The sequence below is a fragment of the Orbilia oligospora genome (genome assembly GCF_000225545.1).
Source record: "Orbilia oligospora ATCC 24927 unplaced genomic scaffold scaffold00004, whole genome shotgun sequence".
Lineage (NCBI taxonomy): Eukaryota > Fungi > Ascomycota > Orbiliomycetes > Orbiliales > Orbiliaceae > Orbilia > Orbilia oligospora.
In genome coordinates this window covers 228,774-251,709 of record NW_011645561.1, presented here as the reverse complement: position 1 = coordinate 251,709, position 22,936 = coordinate 228,774, and the positions used below count along the sequence as shown (strand labels likewise).

At 45.8% G+C, this 22,936-nt stretch overlaps 10 protein-coding genes across 10 annotated transcripts; 4 read left to right on the top strand and 6 right to left on the bottom strand.

Annotated features, from left to right (window-relative positions):
- Positions 1 to 394: 394 nt before the first annotated feature.
- Positions 395 to 1,615, bottom strand: AOL_s00004g77 (uncharacterized protein; the record flags this gene model as incomplete). The annotated part of the gene is made up of 1 exon (XM_011118727.1): positions 395 to 1,615. The coding sequence occupies one exon, from the start codon at positions 1,613 to 1,615 to the stop codon at positions 395 to 397; it is 1,221 nt and encodes a 406-aa protein (XP_011117029.1).
- Positions 1,616 to 2,420: 805 nt separating this feature from the next.
- On the top strand, positions 2,421 to 3,647 carry AOL_s00004g76 (uncharacterized protein; the record flags this gene model as incomplete). Its single annotated transcript, XM_011118726.1, has 1 exon — positions 2,421 to 3,647. The coding sequence occupies one exon, from the start codon at positions 2,421 to 2,423 to the stop codon at positions 3,645 to 3,647; it is 1,227 nt and encodes a 408-aa protein (XP_011117028.1).
- A 420-nt stretch (positions 3,648 to 4,067) lies between these two features.
- AOL_s00004g75 (uncharacterized protein) lies at positions 4,068 to 5,347 on the top strand (the record flags this gene model as incomplete). The annotated part of the gene is made up of 4 exons (XM_011118725.1): positions 4,068 to 4,393; positions 4,483 to 4,681; positions 4,751 to 5,035; positions 5,108 to 5,347. 4 exons carry the CDS (start codon positions 4,068 to 4,070, stop codon positions 5,345 to 5,347), a joined length of 1,050 nt encoding a protein of 349 aa, XP_011117027.1.
- Positions 5,348 to 5,698: 351 nt separating this feature from the next.
- Positions 5,699 to 6,819, bottom strand: AOL_s00004g74 (uncharacterized protein; the record flags this gene model as incomplete). Its single annotated transcript, XM_011118724.1, has 2 exons — positions 5,699 to 6,515; positions 6,593 to 6,819. The coding sequence occupies 2 exons, from the start codon at positions 6,817 to 6,819 to the stop codon at positions 5,699 to 5,701; spliced, it is 1,044 nt and encodes a 347-aa protein (XP_011117026.1).
- Positions 6,820 to 9,303: 2,484 nt separating this feature from the next.
- On the top strand, positions 9,304 to 10,451 carry AOL_s00004g73 (uncharacterized protein; the record flags this gene model as incomplete). Its single annotated transcript, XM_011118723.1, has 2 exons — positions 9,304 to 9,550; positions 9,640 to 10,451. 2 exons carry the CDS (start codon positions 9,304 to 9,306, stop codon positions 10,449 to 10,451), a joined length of 1,059 nt encoding a protein of 352 aa, XP_011117025.1.
- Positions 10,452 to 10,470: 19 nt separating this feature from the next.
- On the bottom strand, positions 10,471 to 13,161 carry AOL_s00004g72 (uncharacterized protein; the record flags this gene model as incomplete). The annotated part of the gene is made up of 2 exons (XM_011118722.1): positions 10,471 to 13,038; positions 13,132 to 13,161. The coding sequence occupies 2 exons, from the start codon at positions 13,159 to 13,161 to the stop codon at positions 10,471 to 10,473; spliced, it is 2,598 nt and encodes an 865-aa protein (XP_011117024.1).
- Positions 13,162 to 13,308: 147 nt separating this feature from the next.
- Positions 13,309 to 15,645, bottom strand: AOL_s00004g71 (uncharacterized protein; the record flags this gene model as incomplete). Its single annotated transcript, XM_011118721.1, has 1 exon — positions 13,309 to 15,645. The coding sequence occupies one exon, from the start codon at positions 15,643 to 15,645 to the stop codon at positions 13,309 to 13,311; it is 2,337 nt and encodes a 778-aa protein (XP_011117023.1).
- Positions 15,646 to 16,381: 736 nt separating this feature from the next.
- AOL_s00004g70 (uncharacterized protein) lies at positions 16,382 to 17,608 on the top strand (the record flags this gene model as incomplete). Its single annotated transcript, XM_011118720.1, has 1 exon — positions 16,382 to 17,608. One exon carries the CDS (start codon positions 16,382 to 16,384, stop codon positions 17,606 to 17,608), a length of 1,227 nt encoding a protein of 408 aa, XP_011117022.1.
- A 708-nt stretch (positions 17,609 to 18,316) lies between these two features.
- AOL_s00004g69 (uncharacterized protein) lies at positions 18,317 to 20,485 on the bottom strand (the record flags this gene model as incomplete). The annotated part of the gene is made up of 1 exon (XM_011118719.1): positions 18,317 to 20,485. The coding sequence occupies one exon, from the start codon at positions 20,483 to 20,485 to the stop codon at positions 18,317 to 18,319; it is 2,169 nt and encodes a 722-aa protein (XP_011117021.1).
- A 924-nt stretch (positions 20,486 to 21,409) lies between these two features.
- AOL_s00004g68 (uncharacterized protein) lies at positions 21,410 to 22,741 on the bottom strand (the record flags this gene model as incomplete). Its single annotated transcript, XM_011118718.1, has 6 exons — positions 21,410 to 21,669; positions 21,831 to 22,041; positions 22,115 to 22,196; positions 22,283 to 22,494; positions 22,563 to 22,633; positions 22,708 to 22,741. The coding sequence occupies 6 exons, from the start codon at positions 22,739 to 22,741 to the stop codon at positions 21,410 to 21,412; spliced, it is 870 nt and encodes a 289-aa protein (XP_011117020.1).
- Between the last annotated feature and the right edge of the window lie 195 nt (positions 22,742 to 22,936).

Here is a 22,936-nt window from a genome sequence, read left to right as displayed (position 1 = left end):
TAACTTTAACTCACAAACCCGTCTCCCGTGTTGTTGCCGTCGTTAGAATAGACTCTTAGGAACCGTGGTAACAAGGTTTATAATTGCTTATGTAATGTGAGAGACTCCTTAGTACTAGCTCGAGTGGCACACGTGTATAGCTTCATCATGGATCATGCCATGGATTATTAACCTTCTATATAATTAAGTTTGATTCGAGTTATGATATAAATGCAGACCAAGTTACAGATATGCAAAACAAAGAACAAACGAAATCTCTGACAAGATTAATGCTTAATGCGATGCTATGAACAAATACCAAAGCAAAATATTACCCACAAACGCCATCTAATGATAGTGTAGCCGTGAGACCAAAATGAATCTTGCCTTATCGTACAGTTATGCAAATGAATCTTTAATCCATACTCTCCAGATCCTCTTCTTCACCACCCGCGCCGCTATCTACTGTGACCTCTTTCTTTAGCATCTCATTCTCACTTACTAAGATTCCAACTTCACAACCTCTCAACATATTATCCCAATTAACCCACGGGTGCGTTAAATTAAACAGCTTTGTGCCATCTTTCCCAGCCACCCTCAATAGCTCCTTCTCGCCTCCAGGGTGGTATGGTAGGTATGGTGTCATATCATACACTTTGCCTTCTAATACTGTCCAGTATGTCTTCGTTTCGTTCTTTCGAGCACCGTGAGTTGCTAGCTCAGAAGGCGCGATGCGACGAAGTGGGACGAATGGCAGATTTCGTTGATGGTTTGCCCAATCTAGGGGTGAGTGACCGGGTGTGAGGATCACCTTTTGACGAGGCTTTGGCGGAGGTTGGGAGTGTGTGGGTGGTAGTTGGAGAGAAGATGTTTTAGGAACTCCTAATGAAGAGGATGCAGAAGGTGGGACAGCAAGAGAAGAAGCCGACGGTGGTACACCAAGCGAGGAAGATGAAGATCCGCCTGGCCGAGCGTACTGAGCGTTTCTAGCACTCGCAGCACTCGAACCGGCGGGTTTCCGCATGGGTATTGGGGGTGGCGGCATAAGGCCTGGTGCAGCAAATGACGGTAGAGCCAATGAGGGTGGTCCTGTCGCCAACTTTGGGACTGGTAGAGGTGGTGGGCCCATGCTCCCGGGGACTACCAACGATGGCGCCTGTGGTACCGAAGCCGGTTTGCTTGCTCTTTGTGCCGAGTTCAGCGCCGGGAACATCGGTACACTAAGGTCTTCATCCGAGTCGTCGTCTGGCATTCGTCTAGCCTTGCCCTTCCTCGACCGTACTCCCTTAGACTCCACCTCAACATCGGGTATCGAGAGTTCTATCTTCACAGGAGCAGTCGGTGTCGTCGGATCCTCCTCCTCATCTTCTACAACCACCATATCAACCTTATCCCTCCGGCTAGGCAGACCAGCTATATACCCTCCATCGGCAGTTCCATTCCCACCCCCTTTAACCTTCTCCAAATTTATCGACGCTTTACTATCGGATCCATCCGTAATAGTCCTCTGAGGACCGGTGGCCCCCCAAAACGCAAATGAGCCTGCAAGGCGTGTGAGGATTTCATGAGGACGGAGACCTTCTTTGTAGATGTACGCGCCGACCGCGAGGACTAGCGCCGCGATTCCGATGAACATTTGCGCAGTAGGGATTTATAACGTAGACGCTTGATTTATTATTAGGAGGAGGTATCGTTAGGGGAAGTTAGTCGACATCTTGGGGGTTTTGAAGTGGTGTGGGGGAGGAATGGATGAGGGTCTGGTGAGTGAACAGGGGATGGAAATCTAGAACGGCTGCTGACTATTATTTTATGCGGCATTGGTTCTTGGTGAGCGGCAACACAAATTTTGCAACGAACTGGTGCCCTGTCATCCTTGTCTGGTTGTTCAGAAAGCATATGCATGTGCGCATACCGTCCGCCTACCATCCGCCTTCGAGACCAGTTCGAATTCAGCATACAACACTTGTACTATTACTATGTCTTGCCGCCAGACTATTTATAACGATCAAAATTTATCTAAGCAAGGCCTCAGCCCATCAGAGCTCGATACTATGAATTCCGTATCAAGCAAAAGGTTCGCCGCCATAAGACCCTTGCTCTGCATGTTTGCTTAAGCGCTTCGCAAATGCAAAGATGTGGCGGCGAGCGGCAAAACCCATTCCTTCCTACCCCGTCAACGAGTCTCGAGGGCGTCCAGAATCTATTTAATGATGCCTGCTTTCCCGCCTCTGAAAGGAATTGCGACCAACTATCCTCGAAGACACTGATAATAGAATTAGTAGTGCCAAAAAACAAGCCCCTGAATATATATCTCCTTCAATAATTCATCTTCATTTTGAGTACTATTGCAAATATTACACCAGCGTTGCCTAAACGAAAACAGATTTGTCCGAGTCGCCCCGAGATTCCGTTCTTTGGTATTTACTAGTGGGTACTACAAAATGGCTATCTTGCGCCGACCATACTATCGCGACGACTTTGAGATCGCTATTATATGCGCTCTGAAGGTAGAATTTGATGCAGTCGAGGCATTGCTCGATGAGGTCTGGGAGGGAAATGGTAGCCATGCATATGGAAAAGCGCCGGGCGATCCTAATGCCTATACCACTGGTCTAATTGGCAAACACCCAGTGGTTTTGACATACATGCCTGGTGTAGGCAAAACGATAGCAGGCAACGTAGCGGCAAGCCTCCGTTCAAGCTTCTTAGGAATTAAGCTTTGCTTAGTGGTTGGTATCTGCGGAGGCGTACCCGAGAATAAATCTGACGAGGACGACGAGGAAGACGACGAAATCCTGCTCGGCGATATAATAATCAGTACAGGAATCGTTGAATACGATTTTGGACACCAGTATTCGGATCAAGTTGTTAGAAACGACAATCACAAAGAAATTCTGAGCCGACCGAATCACGAAATTCGAGCGTTCTTAGCAAAGATGGGGGGATACCGCTGCCGTACAAGGTTAATAGAGAACATCCCCCTTTACCTTGCGGATATTTCTGCGAAGGAAGGTTTTGGGACATTGAGATATCCAGGCGCAGATCAAGACAAGCTCTTCGAACCAACTTATATCCACAAGCACCATACCAGTAAAAGCCAGCCTGTTTGCGTTGATTGCAAAGATAGGTATGATGCAACTTGTGATACCGCGCTTGGGCTGAGCTGCACTGAAAACGGCTGCGATGATTCGAAACAGGTCACTCGTAAGCGATTGGAAAAGATCAAACATGCGGTTGGAGGCTCAGGTGCATCTTTGAGGGCGCTTGAGGGGGAAATGGGAATACAAAGTCCTCAGATACATTTTGGAGCCGTTGCATCAGGAGACTTATCCATGATGTCCGCCTATCATAGAGACAAAATTGCTGCGCAGGATAATGTTATCGCCTTTGAGATGACAGCTGCTGGAATATGGGACGCCTTTCCCACCGTTATCATCAAAGGTGTTTGTAATTATTCAGATAGCCATAAAAATGGAGTATGGGAACGGTACGCGGCGGCAACGGCAGCTGCATGTATGAAGGGATTCTTGAGAGAGTGGATAACTGCCGACAAGCCGGTCCGAAGAGATGCGGTAGAAGTCAGTAATGACTACCTACATTTCATGAACCTTTGGTCTAGTACATTGGCCATGATCACACAAGCTAGATTTAGCGGTAAAAGGCCGTGAAAAAGGAGTGGTTTTGACGTATTTGCATATACGCCAGGGGAGTAGCATATATTAATTAAGTTCTGAAGCATACATACAATTGCCACCTTGACATTTCTCTCTACCATATTGATATTAGATAGGCAATTAAACTAGTTGTTGTATAGTAGATATAAAATAAGTACTATTGTGATTAATATCCTAAGAGCAGCAGAATTGTTATGTTGATAATGCTTTGTTCTCACTGGCCCTGGGAAGGCGCATCTAGTCTATATATCAGTATATAGGGCTTCAGACAGAATGGTTTTATATTTTTAAGAAATCTGTGCATTTGCTTAACAGTAAACCACTTTGATGATAACTACTCGATGTAAAGTTAACTTCCGCATACCATGAGCATATCGAATGTTCGGAGTGTGAAATTCCCTGTCGCATGTTGCAATGTTGTACCGATTGGCACAAGTGGTGAGTGCGGCACATGCGGCACATGCGGCAGTCATTACCAAACACAAGACACGTAACCCAAATCCACCACAACCCGCAACCACCACCACTAACGTCACCGCATCCCGAACGCCCATTCATCCCTCATCATCCTCCTCCTCCCAACAGAAAATAGCCATGAAGCTCCTACCGACCTCCAATCTGCTAGCAGCAGGCCTGCTATTATGCCAATGGGTGTCTGCTGCTACTCCATCCGCCTGGACGTTCGCCGATGCCACTCTTCAGATCTCGCAGAAGGGTGCCGAAGCAGGTCCCAAGCAGAAGTATGTTACATAGCTTCTTTATATCGGCAATTGAGGTTAAATGAAACAGAGAACGTGCATCTAACATTCATTTGGGGGAATAATTATAGGTTTACATCGACATCCCCGATATCCGATGCTTTGACTCTGAAAAATACCGATTCTTTAAAGATACTGCTTACGACAAAGGAAGGCGATACAGCCAAGCGACCCCACCAACTCTTCCTCTTTGTTAAGGATACCGAGTCTGAATTGGAATCATTCTTTTCTTTTGATGTTAAGGAGTCAGGAAAGGCTCGATTGGACCTCGTAAGAGCTTGAATAGTCATTTACTCACTTCGGAGAGGCCTGGTATCTAATGGTATACTCGAATTACAGACCCAGAAGGATATCCCCGTCGCGCTTTTGAGCGCCCCATCTCTTAGCTTTACATTAGTTTTGGGCTCCTTCGGCCAATCGACACCACTTTCTATCGAAATCGCCAAAATTACCCCGGTCCTTGACGCGGCTGCCAAGAAGGCCCTCCCAGAGCCGCCACTGAAGTACCAGAAGCTCAATGAGATTCACCATATCTTCCGTGCCGAACCAAGGTCCCCACCAAAGGTTATTTCGTTGGTATTCTTGGCCGCCGTTGCGGCTTGTTTGCCGGGATTGTTCGGTACTGTATGTTCTCCAACGACTTGAAATCTACTACGCCAAGAAGTAAAGCATTTAACTAACTATACACGTAAACAGTGGTTCGGACTTTCGGCCAATCTATCCCATCTCCCAAAGTCTCTTGCGGCAAGCCCCGTCGCTCATCCAATCTTCTTTGCCAGTTTGTTGGCGTTTGAGGCGGTGTTTTTCGCGTATTATACTCAGATCAATATTTTCCAGACACTTGCTGCTGTCACTGTCATCTCGCCGGTTGCTCTTCTCAGTGGAAGCAGGGCATTGAGGGAGGTCCGTGCTAGGAGATTGAATGGAGAAAGATAAAGCAAAGGCTTTATGAGAGTTGGGGTGGTGGTGATACCCGGACAAAGCGACGGCTCGCCCCGGAGAATTGGTTATTATTCAAAGATTGGGCAGCATTCGAGTAGCATTTAATTGAAGAATCTTAATGCGGGCTGGAGGGTTTGACGTTAGCGCAGTGGTATATAATCGAAAATTAACGGTAAAACAGCTAGTTAGTATTAATTATATCAGACCAATTGATAAAAAGTAATCTTTTTTTTTCTTTAAAGTATTTATCAGTCAGAACTTTTGTTAGAGAGACGCCGTTTCCGGATCCATAAAACGCCATACTAATGCTATTAAAAAGTAAACTCGGAAAACTTCCCGATACAATTACTCGTTATCACCGCCGCCGCCACCGCTACCTCCGGCGTCAAAATCAGCGACCCATCCTTCGGGCCTCTCACTACCTCTGACAACCATGCCATAAAACGCGTATTCGACCTTCTTGACAGAATCCTGCATAACCCTTAACTTCTTATCCGCATCTTTCCCGAATGCTGTAAAGCCCACATCCAATCCTTCGAATGCCGACTGTAGCGTCCGAAGATCTTGCAACAAGCATTGTGGCGTACTCACGGCCTTCCCATCGGCAGAATCCTTGGCAGCACCTAGCAGCTGGGCTAACGGCGTAGTAGCAACGCTTGTGATAGCAAAACGCATCATTTCGCCGGTCATGTCGTATAATCCAAGGACATAATCTTCCTTTGTTAACTGAATACCCTTGAGATCCTTCTTTTCTTCTTCTTTCTTTTCACTTCCACCTTCCGCTGTGGAAGAAGTCTCAATTGGCTGCGTCGAAACAACATCAATCATCTCCACATCTTCCTTCACTTCCTCACTCTTTTTCTTCCTTCCCAGAATTTCATCGCCGTGTAGCCCGCTGACATACCAATCCGCCTCCTCCCATTCCATAACCTTTCTTTTAAGAAGATAATGACGGAATCCGATGGCTTCAATGTATTCTTGTAATCCCGGCGAGATCTGTCGTTGCCACCTGGGACCGTCCAGACCCTGAAGATCGGGAATTATCGATGCCAGAAGATCTTGGATTTTAGATTCGTATTGTAAGATCTCATTGTTGATGTTTTGGGGGAGTGAAGTGGTGAGTGGTAATGTTGTAGGGCGGAGACGCTGGAGGGAGAAGATACTACCACCAAGAATATATATACATTAAACAACCATCCCCACTTACTAGAAGCGAATGGCAATGGATAGAGAACATACATCTTCTTACTAGCAGCTGTAATGTCACGACTAGCTTTTATGATCCGTTCTCGACGGTCTTGGTGTTCGTCTAGTTCGTTACGGAATTCTGTAAACATCGAGATGTAGGGACCTGTTGGAGCTGGTTGTTGCAGCTGTTGGGGATTGTGGGATTGAGGCCTTGGGCCGGTACGATGGGGCCCGGAACCGGAGCCGGAGAACGGTCGTTTACTTCCTGTTGGTGGCATCTTCTTTTGATAATGATGGTTGTGATAGTGATATTGAGCTAGCACAGTGAGCGAGCGGAGGGACTGGAACTGAAGCTTTGGCGAAGCGAGAAACTCACAGGCATGGTAGCGGTCACGTGACATATACTATCACCAGCATGGTCACCTCGCGACAAAATCACGAGTCGACCACAAGAGTCGACCACAGCCAGTTCGTTAGCTTCTAACTAACCGGCAGAGGGTACAGAGTAGTTAATGTACGTTTACCAAGAAACTACTTGTTTTTCGGTCGTTTTCGCCACTCGGACTCGAGCTTGCCCACGATACCAGCACAGCCCAGCGAGAGCGCAATACATAAAGCTCTTAATTCAAGACCTTTATACATTCACATGTACAATGGCGCAATAGGGATATTACACCAGATTTGCAATAGCCAGCCGGCAGACAGCATTAATATATTAGCATAAAATTAAGGTCTAGAACTACTCAAGTTGCCACTAAAGTGCTGCCTGTATACCTAAATTAACACAGCTAGCTTTTACCCGATACTAGTAGACTTTGAGCGTAGATTTGAGGTTTACAAGTATTTGCTGCAGAATGAATGATATTGGCGCCAAGCACCTGTGATGTGACCCAACAGTAACAACACATAACGGCTGCCTATATCGAGGTGGGCGGGTCCGTAGATGTAGCGAGGATCTGGTAATATAATCTCGGTACCTCGCCCTTCCTAATTTTGTTGGTAGAATCCTCACAACTAGGATTTGAGATGTCTTTAATTTCGTTTGCGCTGCTCCACACAAAGTGTGGACCGCGTCTGCAATACGAGACTATTTATGGCTATGGGGTTAGTATGACTTTAGATAGCCCTTTCCAAACATTCATAGCTTGTACTGGCTGTATAGCTGTGGCTGTCACATCCTGAGAGTACAGTTTCAACTCTGGAAAACCAACTGCGGTTCATGCCTAATTATTTACATATTTTTTGGTTCAAAAATGATTGTATCTAACTTATTACTATGAATTTGGAAGACGCATAGTCTAGTTTCCCGCATATGTACAGTTTTCATAATCATGCATGGTAATTCGCTAATGCCAGGGCTGATAAGCTGACGAAAGGATACATAACGCACAGTGGTTCGGAGAACCTTTAGACCTCTTGAATTCTCTGAAGATTTGGACTTGGTGTAAGGCACATTTACGTTTCAGAAAGTCTTTGCGGTATATGTATCTAGATATCTTTGCCGCAGGAATTTGGATATTACTTATTTTATTGGTTTATAAATGTATGCGTCTTTGTCTCCCATCCTGCCGAAGTTTACATAATCCCTCCGCCAAATTTTCAGCCTCATCTTTTAGTATCAAAACCTCACCCGTGTCTGCATGCATTTTACACCATCCCGCCAGAAACTAACGAGACTTAACCATTTTCTTGCCTTAAGCCTTCGGCACCTCCGCTGTGCGACAACATACTTCTATAGCAGCTGCTTTTGCCGGAGGATTCCGGATTCTCCAAGACCCTTCTTGTACCACGTCATCCAGGCCTTCCACACTAACCCTTCATTACACAAGAAACCATTAAGCTTTCAAGCATTCCTCAGATACGCCACTAAACAAGAACGCTGACAATTCATTGGCTTGGCAAACTCCGTGACCACGAGTTGGTATCGACAGCGCAAAAACATGGCACTCAAGGATTTTATTGGCTGACCGATTCGCCAACTCGCGGGAAAATGCAAATACCTTTTGGGGATCCGTGCCGAATTTTGCGGGCTTGCATGGCCATATGGTCCTAGGCATGTTTATTGGCATAATACTACAAAGTATTGAGAAACCAGAGCTTTCCAGCCGCATGCATGCATATGTCTTGATCAACCAGGGTTGAGACTTTGAGAATAACGTTTTGACTCTTATCACGGCCAAAACGACTCTAGATCCTCGAGGGTGAATTCTTTTTGGGATGTGTCACTCGAGAAGGCTGTCTATTCTCTATTTCCTGTCGGTTTGAGATTTCTTATAACTTTGTACCACCGAAACCACTACGGAGGAGATCCTGTGTATTTACATATACATCTCTATAATACCCAAGAATGCTAGCGAGGGAGCGCCAGCTTGTAGAATTGAATACAAAGAATCACGTACACGCATATGTGAAAGTCGCCCCCTCCTTTCGCCGACTGTCAACGGCTGCCTCCCGTCCAGCTGGAACAATCGTGTTACACTTTTGGATGAGACATATATATAATAGTATTGTGCTGCCACTTATTCGAAATCTTTGTGCGCAATCCAACTTTTTCTTTTGTCAAACTTTAGCCCTAAAATAATCTTTATACCTTCCTTTGATACGTATAGCCATAGAATGGCTGGGCCAAATATTCTATAGTACAAAAGTTCAACCGTTAACCCCACTCTATTACAATTCATGCTTGGTTTGATTATATGATACTCCTTCGATAACTCAATACTCCTTCGAAACCTTTAATACTATTGCAAATACCGTATACCATGGAACTATTACAAGCCTCGTCGACTCGTCCACGCCTATCCGACTTTTTCGCCAGCCTTCTTTTAAGTTTATTGATATACTCCCCGACAGCGCAGGCGATAAGTACTCTCAACGCCTTCACCGATGCGAACTGTGTTTTCCGGCCGCGCAGTCCACAGCCGGGACATACAGATGGAGAATGTCAGAGTATAACAACGCCAAATACTATTTCCGTCAGTATTGATTCGTTGGATCCAGGATGTGAGGGTGTGTTTATCCTTCATTAATTTCTTACAGCAAAAAGATGCTTTGTTTGGGATTAGGAAATTTAGCTAATATGGAAATTGGAGTTTAAGTCACAATCTACGCAGATCTATACTGTTCCCAAGAACCTGCCACAAAGGAAATCAATGTTGGCGACTGCGCGAACCTCAATGGAATGCTCGTTAGAAGTTTTTCAGTCGATGGATGTCCCCCCGGAACACCGGATTACACAGATCTTTTGGGGAACTATACAACCACAACATCTTCCAGTAGTATTCCTTCGGCTACATCCAGCAGTATACCATCTTCAACTGCCACACAAACTTCCGCACCATCTACGAGTTCAGGAAATTCGAATAGAGCAGCAATTATTGGAGGCGCTGTAGGCGGCGGTATCGGGTTATTTATGGCGGTTGTTTCGTTACTGGGGTGGCTGCTATATAAAAGGAATTTTAAGAATCAAGGACGCATAGAAACGGGATGGCCTAATGCGGATGGTGTAGGATATGGCCGATACACTGGCGACGGGGGACCAGGTCCTAACGGCTACGACACAAGCGGAAACTACCTAGGAATTAATACTTCACAAGATATTGGAGAATTGGAGGCAAATAGTAATAGTAGGAGTAATATTAATATTGGAAATACATATTTCAAAGGTCAGGGCAATCCAAAGATGGGGCGGAAAAGGACAGGAGGAGCGACGAGAAGTGCTAGTGGCAGTGGAATATTTGAGAACCAGGTTGCAGATGATGTGCCGCTGAGGGAAATCCCAAGACAGGAGTTAGAAGCACCGGTGCCGATACAGTCAAACAGGAGAGAGCAGCAGCAGCATGGCAGGACGTTTAGTCTAGGGAGAGAGAGATTACCGGATATGCCGAGGGTTCCAGGGGTAGGAGAGTAAACGCAATTTATAAATTAAACTAAATTGATGACATTTGATCTGGATTTGTATCATTTCTCGAGGAACTTTGCAAGGACATCTCTAGAAATGATTCCTCCATGAGAACTTGTTCCATGCATTTGTAAGGAGTTCGCACCACCATCATGACACCAGAAGCAGTTCCAAGAAAACAGAGGTCTCGGTAACTCGTTACAACGCTTACTCTGTCGGCTTTAAATGGGAGGTGCAGAATCCGTTCTCCTTCATACCACAACCAGTCATCCAGTTGTAAGATAGGAGTCATGGAAGGGAATTGAAACCAACCCCCTGTTGATATTAAAGATAAGGGGTCAGTTGTCAATGATAGCTGCGGTGCTACCAAGTTTTGCGGCAGTAGAAGATCTGATGACCAGATTTGGGTATGGGATAATCCCATTACGGGTTCAGGTTTTAATGGCTCCAAACTGTAGATGGTAAACCGTAGGCTTCTTTCTGTATGGAGGGCGACAATAAGCTTTTGACCATTAGAAGAGAAGTTTGTCAGCGTGCGATCGGGAATGGAGCCAGTCACTCCACAGTTTTCGCCACCAAAAGTACAAAGCTTTTGACCAGATGCTGTATCCCACAGCGTAACAACACCGCAGCTTTCCGTCACTAGCAGTGACCCATCAGGCGAAAATTTTATATCTGTACAAAACGTATAGTTCATAAACGGATCCGGATTCGAGCGGTCGTACTGGGTTCTAAAACTGACTAAAAGGCAAGTTGTTTTAACCGTTAAACTAGGATCGAACGTCCTAAGTTGAACTCGAGCATCATTGTCCCAGCTGGACATGAACGCCAGCTTCCCAGTAAACGAAAACCCTTTGCACCACACTCTATCAGTCTCATAAGGATGATCGTAGAAGTCAGATCTAATATCTGGGCTATTGGTCCCTGCCTCTTGATCAAGGTGCTTTACCCTTAGCTCTGCAACCCGCTCTCTGTATAAACAATCATACCAATCATCCAGAGTGCCTAGCAGTGATCCGGATTGTACATCCCAAATTTTGATAATTCGGTTCGTACGAAATACCAGGAGGTTGTTATCCGGGGAAAACTCTAGCTCAGTAACTCCATTGTCGTCACGACCACCTAGCGCCAGCGAGAAATTTTCTCGATTCTGGAGTTCACGCCCAGACTCATCTCCAATAGCATCCCATGTCTGCGGCGGAGAAATCGATTCAGAATCCCAAAGTGTTATAAATCCACGCTGGCAAATAGCCAGGTACCTTCCATTTGGGGATGCTGCCATACTACTAGGAGACGCCAGCTGTACTTCATGTGGCGCATCTTCCGAGGGGATCTCAAAAATCCCAATTGCCCCTTCATGCGCAGTAAAATATTGCGTTGCGTTAGAATTTAGAATTAACGGACGTGGGAAATCTGCCATCCCCTCCAGGGTCCGGATGTCGAATCTTAACTGTCTGAGGAGTTTCCCAGAATATGCATCATATATTTCAAATAGTTCCAACTCCGGGAATGGATTAATATTTCGGGAAGGGTTGAAAGCTAGCCACATTCCATCTCGCAAGAGCTGAGGCTGACGCGTAGAGGCGTAAACCTCAACTATTCCCTCGATACAACCTGAATCTAGGTTCAATATACAAAACCCGCTGGGCGTTGCCACAAGGAGTTGATGACTCGTAGCAAAGTGTATTAGAGAAATTTCCTGCATGCCTTGATGAACCTGAGAACTAGGTTCACATGGCAAGTCAAACTCCCGCGAAAGAGTCTTAGAACCTATATTCCATAGCAGAATAGAACGATAGCCTTGAGCCCCAGACACCAATCGATCGCCAAAGGTATTGCAGGCTAATTTTGTTCTACGCCAGCCATACTCGTCATAGTTTTTGGATATCGCTTGGTAGAATTGATCCGAAACCGATCCAGATGCTCTATCAACGTGCAGCAGCCATAGATCCTTCAGCGTACTCGCAAAAACTAGTTTTGGAGCGTTACCGGGAATCCAGATGATGGATGTCCGCCAAGGGTGTGGCACTTCCTGGATTTCCCAAGCGTGCGTACGCTCTCCAGACGCCACATTCCATATTCCAATACTAACTCTTGAATTCCTAGGACTCGCCGCTGGATCCCCCTGCTCTTGCATTGGTCGCAATTCGGCTGTTACCGCAATCATTTGATTGTTTGGCGAAAATTCCAACGATAGCCAATTAATCACATCTCCGTTAGAGGTTAATAGATGCTGTAGGATTGCTCCTGAGGATACGTCCCATAATATCAAGTTATGCGTACCAGGTTTCAATCCAACTGCAAGGGTTTTATCATCGTTCGATAAGGCTATCATACCAATATCAAAGAGAGTACCCTTGTTTGGGGGCTGGAAAATTTGGACCAAAGATCCCCACTCTTTCTTTAGAGAGTGCGTTTGTCGGATACACTTAGGCACCATGGGGCGAAAAAGCGATTTTATAATGCTGTGCTCGGGGGAGAACACGAGGCACGATGAGTAGAGTTGCAATGGCGTGTTGCATACCACAGCTTTGTGATATTGGGAAAATCTTCGAAAATCGTAAAGAAGGGTTTCAAGATATTTATTGGACGCTCCCTAAGTTTAAAATTTAAGCAGTTAGATATCAGTAAGCTACGGAACACTCGTGGGGGTATAGCTAGAAGGGACGGGAAAAGGTTATTGACATACTTCCATGGTGGTCCCCAACCACTTTGCCATAGTGACAATGTCGAACGTATGATCCAGAAGTATCATCAATTCCATCCAATGTAATAAGTGTTCTTCAAGAAACTTTAATACCAACTCCGCCTTGGCCATTCGTGGCTCCGCTAAAGCCAGGTGGTCTACCCAGTAATAGCAGGCATATCAAAGGTGATCAATTACATCCCTGTGCTCCGCTTTAAGATCTTTAACAGCAAAGTCCAAGCGCTTTAGGCTACAAATGTCCGTCCTCAATTCCTTTTCAAGTTGCCGCATGGACCGGGTAAAAATTTCTTGATGTTGATATCCGAGACCATTGGGTATAATGAGACGTGAACCGATGTTGTTATCAAGAAAATCCTTAGCCGATTGGTGGACAAAAGATACAATGCGCTTGTGGATAGTCAGGAAAGATCCGCAGCTTTTGACTTGGACCTCGACATCGATTTCGTTCATTTCAGAAGGCAGCTCGGCGATTGTTACCATCTCCTGCAAGCTAAGAGGCCGAAATGCTGCTACCATAGCCGACAATATCTTGGAGCATAGCTCAACGTCGTTATTATAGCCGGAACGGTCCAGATATTTTAGCATCTCACCGTAAAATCCATTTAGCCCAGACGGCAGCCCGTTTAAAGTGGCCACGGCATTATAGGAATATACCTTTTCCAATTCTTTGCAAGCAAGGTGTACCCATAGGAATGTGCCACCGGCTTTTTCTCGCAAAAGCTGACCAACCTGTTCTTGGATATCCACACGATACCTCTTTTTTATACATAATTCTTGGAGTTTGGAGTGAATATAGGCTTCGACCGTCGTATTGATTTGCTCACCGTGCTCTTCTAGGCTGATTTGGAGTTGAAGTCCAGCGTATTCAAATTGGGCTTCAATCTCCGGGCGATTTCGACTGGTAACTAGCCAACGAATTCTACTTGCTTTCGCGCAAGTTGAGCAAATTAACTTCAACAGTCTATCGAGGTCTCCTATGCACTCGTCTAAAGCGTCTACTAAAAAGTAGAAAGTATTGTATTGCGGGTCAGCGCAGACATTTAATAGTATCCGCTCTAGAGCATAAAATGCATTCGGATCCTCGAAATAGTTTTTGCCTCGTATATCAATCTCCGACTTAAGATACCGAACAAGGCTTGGGTATCGTGGATTCGAGATGAGTTGGGACAGTAAACCCTTCACTACAGCCAATGCGTTATTCAGACGGCTGTCGGTAGCTTGGCAGAAAAAGTAAGATATAGCGATCTTGCTACCGGTATCTCGATCAAACATCTCCGTCATGTGGTCAATCAGGCTAATCATGATCATTGTTTTCCCTTTACCAGGATCTCCAGAAATCCGCAGAATGGGCTTATCTTTGATTGCAAGCCATTGCTTAAAGTTTTGGCCATTCAAGATCCACGATATAGAATCACCAATAGGCTTGTCTTTCGAGCTCTCTATTCTGTTTTTATCATCTGTAGGGTTCGTCCCACCAAGAGCTTCCAAGCACTCGAATATATCTTTTGTTTCTATAGTGTCATCTTCACGGTTCTTTCGCTTCTTAGAAGTCTGCGGAGGTCCTAGCTGAAGTAGTAATTCTTTCGCATATCCTGCAGCTACTAGCGCAGCGTAGTGCTGCCACGCTTTGTTCTTGTGGCTATCTGAATAGTCGCAGATGCCCCGGATTATTAAGGATGGAATCTGATCCATAACGCCAGCTGCTTCCATTTCAAAGCATAGGATGTTTCTCTCTTCACTGAGGCGGCTACGGGTAGCCCCATGTTTCATGACCTGGTTGGCAGACGCGATAAGGCCGTAGTGAATTTCAGGTTGGTTTGACGAGCGGGGAGGTCTTTCTACAACCATATCCAGATCACAATGATAACAGGTTTCATCACCTGAAAAATGTTCGTAGGACTCTTTGAAAAGCCTGTCGCAGTGACTTTCGGGGGATGGGCGAGAGAACATTTTTGAGTCAACTGAGCCGCTGTTCAGCACCCTTGAGACAAATTCTTCTATTTCTTTGCCAGGCGGCGGGTATGCCGATTTGAACTTTGTGATTGCCGAAAGAAATATATCCGGCGGTTTGTTTAACACGCCTGTCTGCTCGAATTTCCCAGTGTTCACAAGCTTCCCATAGTCGTATTGCAATACACCCCCACAACCCGGGATGGGGTGGCTTACGACAACATCTCCCAAACGGATATCGTTCTTTGGTAAAATCGGGGCGCCTCCCCCGATTCCAACAACCAAGCAATATTTTACCGACGGAAAGCTTCGTCGCAAATTTGTTGCAACCCTTGCTGCAGACGTCAGTCCGTAGACTCCAGAGGGTAAACCCGCAACAATAACATTTTGCTGACCCACTTGACCGAACCTGTACGCGTTGGTGTCGTTTTCATCGTGGGGAAGGTCCGGGTGGACCGCATCGAGGACTGCGACAGCAGCTGTAAATTCCAGAGGTAGTGCGCAAATCCATCCAATTCTATAGTCGCTCGGGTCACGCTGTTCCATCGTCGATAAGACCAAGATACTCGGTTATGTAATAGGTTTTGGATTGTGCTGTAGTGGACCGTGTCTGTCATACGAGACTACGTTGAATCTCAAGCGGGATTCTTGCCGGTATGCCCGTTGTTGTCAAGTTAGAGACTATATTATTGGCCGCATATCGTATTCACGAGTAGCAAACTGTGCAGCCGCGCATCTCTGTCGCCAAAATATCTCGTATTGGATATCGATACCGTGAGGACACCGCATTCGAAGGCTCAAAGGACTATAAGGTTTCCATTATTCAAACCCATCATGGGCGGTGGTACGTGCAGCCGAGAGCTCTAGATACGGATAGCTAGGAGAACCGACCGTAACTTAAAGCTATAAAGACGATATATCGATAGCATTTTGAATCTAATTTGGACAGCCTCATGTAACCCAAAAATATACCACATTCTCAACACATTAACGCTGAAGATTATGTCCACATATAGCGTACTTGTTGGGAGTTGGGTGCATCTGGGCTCGGCGCTGTATTGAAAGTCGACTATCAAATAATACCTATGTCGTTGAATTAATCCCATTTCAGTGTTACACATACCTTGGATTCTATTTTCTCGTCGCCAGATCCTCAACTATGGGATTCTATCATCTCCATTACAACCACCTTGCGAAAAAAAGACACCGAACCTACTACCATCTCCCACGTTTTAGTGAGACCTAAAACTTCACGCCCACACGATCAACCACTATTCAAGCCATGGAACTCTACAAATCCTTTCTTCTCTTCTGCTTCCTAGCCCTCGTAGCCCTCCAGCAGCCGGTCACTGCTCTTCCAATCCCTCGACCTCGACTAGCTGCGCCTGCTCCAAAATTAGAGCTCCCACAGAGATGTCCTATTCACGGCAGCAGTGAACTCTATGGACTTGGAGTTCGTCTCGGCCTCTACCTTCAATGGCTTTCAACCATGCTCCTTCGTTACCGTAGGAGCTGGGGACGTAAAAGCACCGTACGCGGCATAACAAACCTTACCTGCGTCTCTCTGTTCGTAAGCCTTGTCACAAACCTCGCCAATGGTACTAGCCTATCGATCGACCACCTCATTGTGTACTACCTCACAGTCGTCATGTTCTACGCGGAATCATACACCTGGGATCGAATATTTTCTGAAGAAAATGTTTACGTTTCCGCCGTTGACAGAGCACGGCTCTATCGTGAGCACGGTTGTAAGAGTATACTGGTGCCCGGCGACCTCGGAATCGAAGAGGAGAAGGAGATGGGACTACGTTTGAGGGCAGACTTTCCCCTCGTCTTTCAGAACGGTCTGTCGGTCGCGCAATCGGTATTGGCAACTTGGTTTTGGGTAACCGGCCTCAATTCCATTCCCGGCTTTCCTTGCATGACTCTGGAAGCCGCCGCCATCCTAGGGGTATTTCCCCTTCGCGCCTACCATTGGCAACGATTTGCAACATTTGCTGCCGTTGCATCCTCGGCTATCTTCTCGCTCCTCCTCTACATCCACGTACAAGATATAGTACGTGGATACAAAAGCACCCCGGCGGCAACAGTCGTTACGCTGCGAATCGGAGAGCATAGGGGCTCGATAAACCCTACGCGATTCTCCATTCTAAAGGCCGTATTCCGGCCAGAACCTCCCAAGCCCAACGCTTCTGCCGCCTACGACCTCAATTGGGCATTTAGGTCGCTGTACCAATCCGCCCACTACTTACTGGTTTACTTCAGCGGGCCATTGGTGGCCCTGCTGTCCGTCGAACGGATGATTGCCAACAATGGCATCATAACAACACCGATTCTGGCCAGTACGGCCCAAATACTAATTCTCTCAAGTGGACTGCTCGCCGTTATGATAACGGCGTGGGACGTTCTAGCGCAAAAGTTGCGCTATGAACATGGAACGAATGTCCTAAAGGGAAGGGCCACGGCATGTGGCCCTCCCTTCCCTGTATTACAGATGCAGGGCGTGTAGCCCTGCACATATCTCCATGTACATACATACATCTAAGCCTAGAGGGTAGGCGGATTTAAATGCAACTTTTAATATCGACATACTTCATACATTTTGTAGAACTCATTTAAATCCATACTCTCTACCTATCTAAGCTAAGGGTTATCGTAAAACGCCTTTACAATATTTCATAAGCATAGATAGTAGTCATAGTTCATATCCCTGCCTCTACACCTACTTTTAGTGCGACATAAATTCCCTTGGCTATCCATTCAGTCATAGTATAAATCAACCTCAGAACCAATTAACTGTGCAAGCTTTTTTAATCACCATGTAAACCGCGATCCCAGGTGGTACCAACGAGACCAGATCCTAGCCTTGAGGCCAAGCCATCAAATGATAGCCAAACACAATGCTGCCTCAACATGTGTTGTAGACGTGGTATTCCCATCTTTATTAATCGTCTGTGGTCTCGTTGGTACCAGATAACACGAAGTACACATCGTCTGAAGATTTTCTTAACCAGAACGGGATAATTTCCTATTACGGTAAGTTTATATTGTCAAACATCCTCAAGCTCAAACTCCAACAGTTCAGCATACAGTATGCGTTGGCATGGCTCAGAGACACAAGTCACCAGTTTCATAAGCTTAAGACCGACCACACCTATTATTTGTTGGTTGTTATACCAATCTATCTACCATCGACCATCTGCCCCTCGTCGTAAGATTATTCATCACCACAAAATCGGAAGACACTATCGAAAAATGCTAGGTCCACGCCTTGTAAATCCCACTCGTTACCGAGATCCAAGCTAGGGACAAACCATTGTGCGTCCGTAAACGTAGAGCCATCAGAATTAAAGCCTGGCTGGCGAGAGTCGGACAGAAAATTATCCCCAAGTACTTGGTTTTGTTCGTAATTTGTCAGTAAGACCTCAGATTGGGGTGGGTCAAAGTTGGAAATTGCTGTCGGCGGCAACGCCGTGTCAGACCTAGAGATTCTATCTCTCTCAATCTTAATTGTACCTAGATATGGGATGTATATTCTCAAAACTGTTCCACCGTCACTGATCTTTCCGTTGTAGTCTATCTCTTCCCCATCGTTAGTATAGGAAGAATTGGTAGTATAACTGCCGCCAGAGGCAGCATCGGCCTCGATATAGAGTAGGTGACGGGTGATACTGGCAATCTTTGTAGCAGCTATATCATTTCGAGTTCGAGCTACATCCGTCATATTCTCAAGTACTTGCTCAAGCATACCGCGATCGCTGGGCCGTTGGTGGGTCAAAAAGCTAAGGAGTGCACCTCCGCCATCAAGCTGCGTCGTTCTTTGGTGGTGGGAATTGATATGTGCTAGACACAGCGCGGTACTGGCAGTGAAGGCGAGGAAATCGAGGCCACGACAAAAAGACCCAACAGTCCGAGAACCTTGAAACGGCACAAAACGTGATAGTAACTCCCGGCTGGCAATAATAGCTGTAATTCTGCTATAGTCGTATTTAGGATCCGTAGATGAATGGAGGAGATATGGAAGATGAAGACGCTCTAGTAGATGGTAGTGTGTAGTCTGATTTATTAGCCGGATCGTATCTTGAATAGCATCCTTGTCGTCAATAGCCCTCGACGTAAGATCCGGCGCTAGCCACCATTTTGGCGGCATCAAAGCTGCAGCGTCTTGTAGCAATTTGTCGATTTCTTGGGTCACCTTTAAATCCTGCATATCAGCAGAGTTTCGCTGTATTATTCGTCCGGCAGCTAAGCAATCAATCCGTTCCATGCGCTCCATAGGAGTTCGACCCTCCAAAGCCGCAGGGGTAGCAAAATTGGTGTCCGCCGTTCCTTGTGGCAACCCCAACATCAATGAGAGGTATCGGTCGGATTGAAGAAGCCGAAACCACATTTGTTGCGGGTCAATGCATACACGGGTCTCTGGATCGATGAACTTCAACAATGGCGAGTTGTTGCATTCCGCTTTGTCGAGACCAATCATTTGAGCAAGCACTAATGCGCGGCGCATAGATAGATATGCACGACGAAGATTTCCCTCGCTATATTGAAACATGCTCTCTATCATTATGCTCTCAATACCTTCCACTGATACGACAAGGTCCTCGTTGCTAGTTACTAGCCGAACCGCGGTTTCAACAGCTCGATGCATGATATCGTGATGAGAAATACTCAACCCCGTGAGCTGCTGGACTGTTTTGGGAGCGAACCCTTGTAGATACGCGGCCACCTTGATGAGTTTCCGGGCAATTAAGACCGGGTGAGTTTTTTGTGATGGGGGTCGAAGTATGTCTTCTGGAGAAGGCTTTTGAAACCCGACGACGCCGGAGTACGGCGTACAAACCACACCGCAGAACCCTGTGCTTCCAACAATAGCACCTAATAAAAAATTCCGGTCGTTTGAACAAGGCCAAGCCTCCAGAAGAGCCTGAGAGATTTTAGCGTATTTATCTCCTGATCGTTGTTCCCCATGAATATCGAGAGTGTCGGATATCAAAGTAGACCAACGGCAGCGCCCGGCGTCCGGGAGTTCAGAAGCTGTAATCAAACCCTCAGAGTAGGGAGATGTACTTGAGTGCTGGTAATCTGCTTGGGCTTCCAGGGATACACCTGGAGCGGTTGCCCCTAGTGAAGTTTCCTGCAGGATGGGATTTCTGGAATCGTTGATTAATTGTCCAACAAGCTCCTCGACTACGCCAATTCTATCACCAAGTTGTCTTCGATTATCCCCAGGACCTTCAGGGAATTCCTGGCCGATGTAGGAGCTTCCCCGGCGTTTACAGCCGTCGCAGGTATTGATAGTCGGTATTGAAAATGTACATTTGATCTTTTTCCGCTTGCACTCCCAACAGCTCCGTGTGCCCTTACGGGTTCTTCGTCTTCTTTCCATAGCTTCTTAGACTGCACAGGCGTCTTAGTAAATCCGTAGCCGGGTTTCCGTTCCTGTCCGTGGGCTTGAGAATGGTGCGGGCGAAAATTTCCGTATCCGATGAAGAAAAGCCGAAGGCTGGGAAGTTCAGACTGCGCAATGGTATTACCTAAGTAGTTATGATTGTGATAATCGTGTCGGATGAAAGGCTACGTACCTTTGTCGAGACCAGGTCTTTTGCTCCGCCGCGTTCGGCGGAAGTAGAACAACACAACTTCGCCATACAAACCATTCAACCAGTGCAATAACACTGCAGTACCGCTAGAAACCCGGGGCCGACCTACATTGGACTGTCCTATCGTTAATACTACACTAGCCAGGTCACAAGATTTTGGATGTCTTGCCCCCAGGCCGGGTCTGGGTACGGGACAATACTTCTTGCTAAAATACTCTTCTTGGCTGTATATTTTTTTGTTCAACTAAAAGAATTGCATTAATCGCTATATTATTATCTACTTCAAACATGCAGTAGGTATACATATATGAATTACGCTTTACTACTATAGATTCTGAACGCCAATCCGAAACTTCAAAGTACTTGCGCGCTGCGCATGCGCATATGCTTAGCGAATTTAATGTCCTGAAATTAGAGTTCGTAAAGCCATGCAATGGAACTATTATATTGAAACACTTGTGGCCAGCTAGCCGGCGTCTAGGAACGAGACTAACTTATGCATATGCTTTAGTTAGCATAATACCTTATTTCAGTATTTTAACGATGCAAACTTTGTTGGGACTACGTTGCTAAATTCTAGCTAAATCGTGTTTACACATATATACTGAAAGTTGAGATAGAACCCGAATCCAACGAATAATATACATTAAACAAATTGATACCTATCCATGTTTATTTAGCTATACATAAACTTCACGTTCCTCTAATCTCTAAGCCTTGCCAACCCACACGCCAGCTAGGAACTCCTCAGCACGAGTTATTTTGTATTCGGGTAAAAGACGCTTCCACGCATCGTTAACCCTATACGCCCCATTATTAATAGCCAATAATATGCCCGAGAAAAAAACCTTAGATACTGGTTCGACTTGATCGGCCGGGAGGGATGGGTGGTTGATTTTAGGTATCCAGGTGCTTTTCACATCCCCAGCTTTGATGTCATCCTCTTTCAATTTCTCGACAGCGAATGGGCCTGTTCATTATACCAAGTTAGGAACTTTTCGATCGATTAGGAGATATATTCTATTGAAAGGTCATATTCGGTATGCTTGCCTCGAAGTTTCTCTCCAAGAGCAATTAGCTGTCCCACGGTAACTTCATCACCCTTAATTCCACCCACAAGTGGCCAGGTACCTTCATACCCAACAGCTAGAGCCACAATATTGGCGAAGTCTTCGACCGTGATAAGATTGATGGGAGCATCCTCGCTGCCCTCGAGTATGATGGCTCGACGATTGTCGAAGTCGATTTGCAGCGGGTGGGCGAATATGTGCTTCGCGGTTTGGTGTGGCGCGGCAAGATAATTAGTGAAGAGTCCGGGTTGGAAGAGACTGTATTCCAAAACCTATAGTGATAGACCGTTAGTAGTATGCACAAGCACATATTGAGTGGGTACTGGGTGGGTTATGTAATATAACCTGTTTATCCTTATTCAAGTCTTCGAGATACTTGCGGATATTGCCTTTGCCTTCATACCAAAAGAGATAATCAAGACTCGACCTGTAATCAACCATTCAAGTCAACGACAGTAAACAAAACAAAGTGGGTTTCTCGGTACGTCAATCAATATTGCCTATGGCACTTACGTAGCCCACTCACTAGGCGCATATCGCTTCACACCAGCCTTGACCGAGGCATCGATAAGGTTTCTCTGAGAAACACTTCCTGGATCCATATCTGAAAGAATGAAGCAGAGTACCGTATTAACGCCTTGAAGGATCTGTACGAGTTCTTCTACATTCTCGTAGGTTGTTTTAACTTGGGTCACCCCCTGTGGAAGTGGGTTGGAAGGAACATCCTGTTGAGATTTTTGGTCAACAAAAGGAGGTGTGTAGGCAGCGAAGGAATTCGTATACAAGTACGTACCTTCCGGGATAAAATGATGATCTCGTGTTTTCTCGTTGCAACGAGGGCGTCCAAGACCTCTTGAGCGACATCTATCGATATATACCGTAGCAAATTGTTATCAAGTATTCTACTTTAACGTCTATCACCTGCGCAAAGGACATACCGCCTGTTCCTCCAGAAATTGCAATTTTGACCATTTTGTAGGAAGGACTTCAAGGATAGCTTAAAGGCAATATTTCTAGGTGAAATCGACTTTGAGTATTAAATTAATAAAGGAGAAGAGTAGTTTGGAATGTAAAAAAAGGTATAATCAAAGCGAGGACACGGGATACTTATAGACCCCAAATTGAAGGTATGCACGGTTTATTTAGAGGAAGCACAAGTTAACAGCC